This window comes from Setaria italica, chromosome II, assembly GCF_000263155.2.
Source record: "Setaria italica strain Yugu1 chromosome II, Setaria_italica_v2.0, whole genome shotgun sequence".
NCBI lineage: Eukaryota > Viridiplantae > Streptophyta > Magnoliopsida > Poales > Poaceae > Setaria > Setaria italica.
Window position 1 is genome coordinate 35,189,627 of NC_028451.1, and position 7,069 is coordinate 35,196,695.

Consider the following 7,069-nt stretch of genomic DNA (forward strand, 5'->3'; position numbering starts at 1 on the left):
ATAGACAAGCAGACATGCTTGATAGACAACATTACATCAACAGGATGGCCTTGTCATAGAAGCTACAAAAGGACTAAACTTATGAATTTAGAAAACCATTTCAAATCTTATAGTGTTTGGCTACATGAGTTTATAGTGTTTGACTATAATCATTTCAAATCTTATAGTGTTTGACTAAACTTATGAATCTAATAATCATCTGACACAAAAGTTTGGTTACATGAGCAATGACAGATAGCTTATAGTGTTTTATATTACCTGAATAAAACCATTTCAAACCTTGAATTATATACACCCATCATGTAGTGCTTCCCATTAGGGCTCTGCAATTAACCAAATAAAAAAGTGAAATAATTTAGCCATGTCAACAGTAGAAGGTTTACACAAAGCAAAATTTTACATGGTTAGACATGATGATACAAGTAAGTTAATCATGAACCATACATTGAGCATATTCAAAGAGACATACCTGATTTTTCGCTTTAGCCATATTAATCGAACATTATGATTCTTACTTGTAATGAATATCTTCCTGTGTGTGTCAGACTCAAAGACATCCAAAGCATACGACTTCTCCTCATCGGTTAATTCGACAATAGCATCCACTTGATCAACACACTTCTCAACTGAAAATTCTTCCTCACTTCTTTTCCTTTCTTCAAGAGCTTGCAAAGTTTTGTTGGTTTGGCTCTTTTTGTACTCCGCATATCTCTCAAGAGCAGAGCCAATGTGACTTTGCTTACGCTTTCTCCCACTTCCACCTTCTTCCCGTCTTGAATCTTGAGCTTCATTGCGTTCATTTTGTGCACTAGAAGTCTCTTGGCCATCGAAACTCGAAACAAATGGATTTGCACCCAAGTGACTGCTGCATTGTTCAAAGTTACTTCTTTCAACAGTAGGTGCAAGAGGAGGAACAACAGGAGCAACAAGAGGTGCAGGAGGAGGAACAACAAGAGGAGAAAGAGCAGGAGGTGCAGGAGTAGAAGGTGGATCCACTTGCATGGTTGATGTGAAATTTAGATTTCCTATAACAACACTTCATATTTTCAAGAGACAATTCGAACTCATATTAAAACCACAAAATTGTTCGATACTGAAAGTAATAATTAAGCTATGCAAGTGAGGGAACTTCACCTTCATATAGTGCTTCCAATTGGTAAAAGAGGGGAAATGGCTTTTTGCGAAACTTTGCTACTCTTGGATGATTTTATTAAATGTAACAGAAAAGGATAATTAGTTAACAACAATAACTTAGCTACTTCTTAGCATATTTTATAAGAGTCCAAATAGCTTACTGCAATTAATTTCTCCCATACTTGTGGTTCCTTTAGTTTTATACACAAAGATTAATTCCAACCATTACCACTATCTCTTTTAGCATCTCTTAGTGCCTTGTAATTAGCTTTGAGCTCCTTCTCCTTCTCCTGCACCTGCTTCTTTGATAAATGAAATACGGGAAACTTCTCATTGAACTTGCTGGTGATAATCCTCCAGCCCTCCGATACCCAACCATTTTGACATTTATATTTGGGGTTATCTTTGTAGTCAAGTAATATTTCAACAAGACCTTTCTCATAAGCGGAGTTCCAAGCAGCCCTATCAACTTCTCCTGCCATGGCTGCATTTCTCAAAACATGTTAAGATGAAGTACAAAGAAATATAAGCAAGATCAAGGTGCCTCAAAAAAATAAATTCAAGTACAAAGATAACAATTGCATTAAAAAAGGTACTTATTACAATAATGTTTGCAGTAGAAAGTTCCAAAAATTAGATAAGCAAAATATACACAAACTAGAGGAATCAAACTAGACTAATTATTATTATTATAAACAGCTCACATTTGGTGTGCAATCTGATCTCTTAGAGTACTGCCATCGTTTGACTCCGCCTCACTTGGATAGTTGTTGTCCCCCTCCGGCACATCAACATATTGATCTGTTGGGATATACTCTGGTTGGTCATCCAACCACCCCTCTTGACTATTTTGCCCTCTATTATATTGTGAAATGCAACTATTGCAGCTGCAATCTTGAATTGATTTTTTATGGGATGGAAAGTGTCTACTTTTAGAATCAGAAACCTCTTCTTTAGAACACCAATGGCCCTCTCTATATGGTTGCGAAGCAATGCATGGCGATGGTTAAATAGTTCTTTGTAGTTTGCATAACCACTTTGAGACGAACGACACCTTCTAAAATCACTGAGATGGTACTGAACTCCTCGATGTGGGGCAATAAAGGATGATGTATTTGCGTACCCACCATCTACAAGATAGAACTTCCCCTCTGGCACAATAAATCCTTTGCTAACAGCAGATATAAGGACTCCTGCATCTGATGCTGATCCTTCCCATCCACATGAAATGAATGTGAAGTTAAGGTCGAAATTTCAGGCTAACATAACATTATGTGATAGGATTCCTTTCCTATTTTTGTAGGGAAGGGTCTTGTCTTATGCGATGGTGATTGGTATATGAGTGCCATCGATTGCACCAATGCAATTCTACACGGAAGGAAAAAATAAGGACTTAGCACGCAAGGAAAGAAAAGATTGGGGAAATGATTATGCACTTGGAAAGAAAAGATTGGCACCTGAAAGAAGGGCATAAAACAAGGATCTGTCACGATTTTGATATGAGTTTGGAATGAACTTGGAAGTCTCACAAAACGATGAGTTAAGGTAGGAATTATTTTGAAACTTCTATTATTTTCCTATGGATTATCTCGCCGCTGTGTTGAAAAGTTTTCTGTAGCCTTTAGTTGCTAGCATTGTGTGAGAGCATAAACATGAACATCCCGAGCTGCTCCTCAACAGCAACACCTCGTGTGTCACAGAGAAAATTCTCTCTTCTAAGAAATCCGCTGTGGCTTTAAATATTTCAGGCTCCATCCGGAACTTAACTTTACACCAACTCGGGTGTCCTTCAAGGATTTTCTTCACCTTTTTGGCACCATGAAGAGAAGATGTGTGGACAGGTATTTTCTCTTCTTGTAGGTACGGAATTATGGCAGGAACAAGTACAAAAAATAGCTCATCATCCTCTTCCTCCTCCTCCAACAAGAATTGCCTAACTTGCTCCTTCCAAGATCCCATTATCTAGTGTATAGTAACCTATCAAATAGAGCAATAAGAGAAATCAGGCTAACAAACCAATATAACCCATCAAATAGAATATAAATCAACAATACCAACCAGTCAATAACTTTCAGCTTGGATTTCACCATATAGCCTAGATCTCTAGAAAAATAGGTTCCTAAAAGATTTCATACAAGGCTACAACCTCATAAATCATGAATTATCAGAAAGGACAAAAGATGATGGCATAAACTACAGTTCTGCTGTTAAAGATGTGATTTAAGGACAAAAAAAATATAAAAAAAGGTTGGAGAAACTAAATGTAACCGATTCAACCAATTAATATAGTGCCAAACCAGCTACAGTTGCAGTAATGTTCAAAAGCCAACATTTGACATATAATACTGACAACTGAACCAACATATTTTAAATTATAATCACCATCTATATAGTTAAGTGCATCTATGGTACATATCCAATCATTTCAAATAAAGGTACATCTGTTGCATGGCTTTACTCCTGAGAGCAACAGTCTAATTATATTTTTAACACCAATGCCGAGCTAATCATTCAATATTGAAAAATAATCTCAAATCATTTTAAGAAACAAAATATGAAAAAGAAAACAGAACTAGAATCTCAGGATTATGTTCTCATTTCGTTATGAGATCTCTCATTATCTTGATGATCTCAGCAAACCTTTGCTCGATCCGACACCAGTAAGAAGACACTACATCACACGTAAGCTACTAAGCTAAACTCAAACTACCACGGATTCGCAGAGAATCCCAAAGATCACAGGTAGCATCTCTTTGTGGGGAAGGATGCATATATCCTCCAAATAAAAGAAGAAAAATCTAACAAACCTTTCTAGTTCTCTTAAAAGGACACAAAAGGAGAAAGTACTAAAAGGCTGGTCTCCACTTTGGTCCCATGGGAACCGGTTACAATTAGGCAGCTGCTCCCATTTCCATCCAAGTAGATGGAAATAGCAACTGTATTCACATCTAACACAAAAGGAAACGTTAACTTGCTAGAACCTCGCTAGGTTCTAGCAGGAGTTTCCACGCTGGGTTAATAGCCGTAACTCCCAAACTATAATTTGAACCTGGATTCGGAGGAGATGGGGAGAAGGGCTAGAGGAGGCGCACCCGAACTTGGATCTTGGAGGAGGTAGCGCGACTTTCTCCCAGAGAGGCGGCGGTGATGGTGGAGATGGGTGGCGGCGGCGACGACGGAGACGGGGGGTGGCGGTGGCGGCGGAGACGGGGGTGGCGGCGGCGGCGGCGGCTTTTTGGCGGAGGGGGAGACGGGCGAGACGAGGCTCGAGGGACGGGCGAGACGGGGGGTGGCGCCCGATGTCTGGAGGTCGGGAGGTATTCCGCGCGGAAAAATAGGCTGAGACGAGCCGGACTCCCCCGCCTAGCAGGCTTCCAAAGGCGCCGGTAAGTTAGCCCGTGGAAACTTTCCACGTGGGTTTCCTCCACGGGAAAAAGGCCGGGAACCTGATGGGGAAATGGGCTGCCAAACAAGCCCTTAGGGAATTATTAGGAGTGGAGATAAATATAGGGTTGAGTTGGACTGTGAAGGGGGTACGAGGGTCATGATCCATTACCCCCTTAGTTGTGGGCGGAGTGGCTGGTGGCGGGTTGCCGCTGGCCGTGGGAGGTGGCGGAGGCTGGCGGAACAGGGTTAGGGATCGGGGTTTGGGGGCTCCAATCACCGACGGCCTTAAGGATGGTCGGGGTCGTCCGGTGCTGTTTGAGGGAAGAAAGATAAAGGAAGAACAAAGATAGGAGAAGGAAGAAGAATAGTATCTTCAGTCGCTGCAAACCTGTAGCAGCGAACGCTCGCCGAGCAATGGTCCCGGATAGTGTGGGCAGACTACGCATCCAACATCGAGAATTTTCGTATATGTACAGTCATCACTCACTAGACCACTACACCGGTCGCAACAACGTGACACACATGTTGGTCTCTCGCCTGATGATTTCCCGACCCCTGTAAACGGCATTTTGTCCCCATTATCGAAGTCGACCCGATCCCATTCGTCGGGACCAATAAGTCGTGTCAATAAAGTGTGATTACATGCTGCTGACCGATCACCAAAATATTGGAGCGACCAAACTTTAATTTGGCCGTGCCACTAACTAATGCAATTGCAAGAATATTCCTTGCTATTTTCAATTTGGCCGCAAACGAAAAGGACAACAAAGGTAATCATCCTTTATCCAAGGCGCTACATATATATGATCACGCAGCGTCGTCTTTTATCTCGTGAGGGAACGGACATGGCCTCACAGGCATTGGGGATGGCCTTCGTGACGCGGTGCGCTCTGTCCCATGGAAGCTGCCTCGCGGTTGTCCTCGCGGCGGCGGCAGCGCTCGCCTCTCTGTTCGGCCGTCTATGCGCGGAGGAGAGCGGCGGGCGGGGCGACTGGCACGTCGCGAGCGTCAGCTCGCTGCGGCCGAGCACGGTCTGCGCGACTGCGGAAGGTACGGTCACTCTCACTCCGCCCTGCTTCCGCTCGTTGCGTTTCTTTACTGTACAAAGAAGCGAGTACTCCAGATAGCATAGCTTCGTGTCAAGCCAAAAGGAAGCTGACACGTAGGTGTAGCCTAGGTCGTTTTATGCTACGAACGGGGAGTGTTATATGATTGGATATTTGTAGAAGGGTGAAACATACTTTCTCCATTGTTCATATGACGCCGGCTAGCTCGAAATCATTGATATACGAACAGATGGAGTATATCTAAAAAATACACTAGCTGTTCACAAGGGTTACAACGTGTAGGTTGAGAATGAGCAGAGAATTGTTAAGCCTGTCTGTAGCTTCTACAAAAACCGATGAGCGAGTCATAAAGCGGGAAAAGACAATAGTTTGAGTCGAAAATTTTGAAATGAATCAAACCCCGTCTGTTAAAATCGGAACGCTTGAATTGTATATATGCTCGTACAGATGTATAGTACATGTATATACAAGTGCAAGTGGGCATCCAATTGGTTGTTTTGGATCACCAGCTAGATCATATTCATACTATTTTCATTCATCGCTTTTCTTAAAATTAAATCCGGATTAATTCGTCTGCGTGAATTCACAAAATTTGCATCCCTACTTCGCATGTATAGACGCTCATTTTCGTTCCTCCCGCCCCTGCAGGGCCATCTAACACGTCGGCTCTCAAGGTCGTGCACCGGCACGGGCCATGCTCGCCGCCGAAGTCACGCGGCGCCGCGCAGTCTCCCGTCGAGATCCTGGTCCGTGACCGGGACAGGGCCAAGTCCATACACCGTAGGATCACCGGCGCCTCCACCGTCGACGCAAACCGAGGCTCGAAGGGCGTGCACATGCCGGCGCACTGGGCCACCGCATCTCTTGGCACCAACAACTACGTCGTCACGGTCGGCCTCGGGACGCCGGCGAGGTACTTCACGCTGGAGTTCGACACCGGCAGCGACCTGTCGTGGGTGCAGTGCACGCCGTGCAAGGACTGCTACGAGCAGCAAGACCCGCTCTTCGACCCGGCCAAGTCGCCGACGTACTCCGCCGTGCCCGGCGGCGCGCGGGAGTGCCGAGAACTCGGCTACTTACGGCGCCGCTCGTCGTCGGGCAACAGGTGCCGGTACGAGGTCGCGTACGCCGACGGCTCGGTGACCGACGGCGACCTCGCGCGCGACACGCTGACGCTGGCGGCGCCGTCCGACACGATCCCGGGCTTCGTCTTCGGGTGCGGCCGCGATAACACCGGGCAATTCGGCACGGAGGACGGGCTCATCGGCCTCGGCCGCAGGGGCGTGTCCCTGTCCTCGCAGGCGGCGGGCAGGTATGGCCCTGGGTTTTCCTACTGCCTGCCGTCGCTGTCGAGCGGCACCGGGTACCTGGCACTCGGCGGAGCCGCGCCGGAGAACGCGCAGTTCACGGCGATGGTGCCCAGCCGCGACCTGCCGTCGCTGTACTTCGTCCGTCTCGTCGGCGTCAAGGTCGCCGGACGG

The 7,069-nt window shown here is 45.4% G+C and overlaps 1 protein-coding gene and 1 pseudogene across 1 annotated transcript in view; one reads left to right on the forward strand and one right to left on the reverse strand.

Annotated features, from left to right (window-relative positions):
* Positions 1 to 2,451: 2,451 nt before the first annotated feature.
* On the reverse strand, positions 2,452 to 3,093 carry LOC105913798 (annotated as a pseudogene).
* A 2,272-nt stretch (positions 3,094 to 5,365) lies between these two features.
* Positions 5,366 to 7,069, forward strand: part of LOC101765764 (aspartyl protease family protein At5g10770) — a 2,532-nt gene continuing 828 nt past the window's right edge. Inside the window, exons 1-2 of the mRNA XM_022824326.1 lie at positions 5,366 to 5,571; positions 6,237 to 7,066. Coding sequence (XP_022680061.1) covers positions 5,367 to 5,571; positions 6,237 to 7,066 — 1,035 coding nt within the window. The 5' untranslated portion in view covers position 5,366. The remainder of the gene's footprint in view (positions 5,572 to 6,236; positions 7,067 to 7,069) is intronic.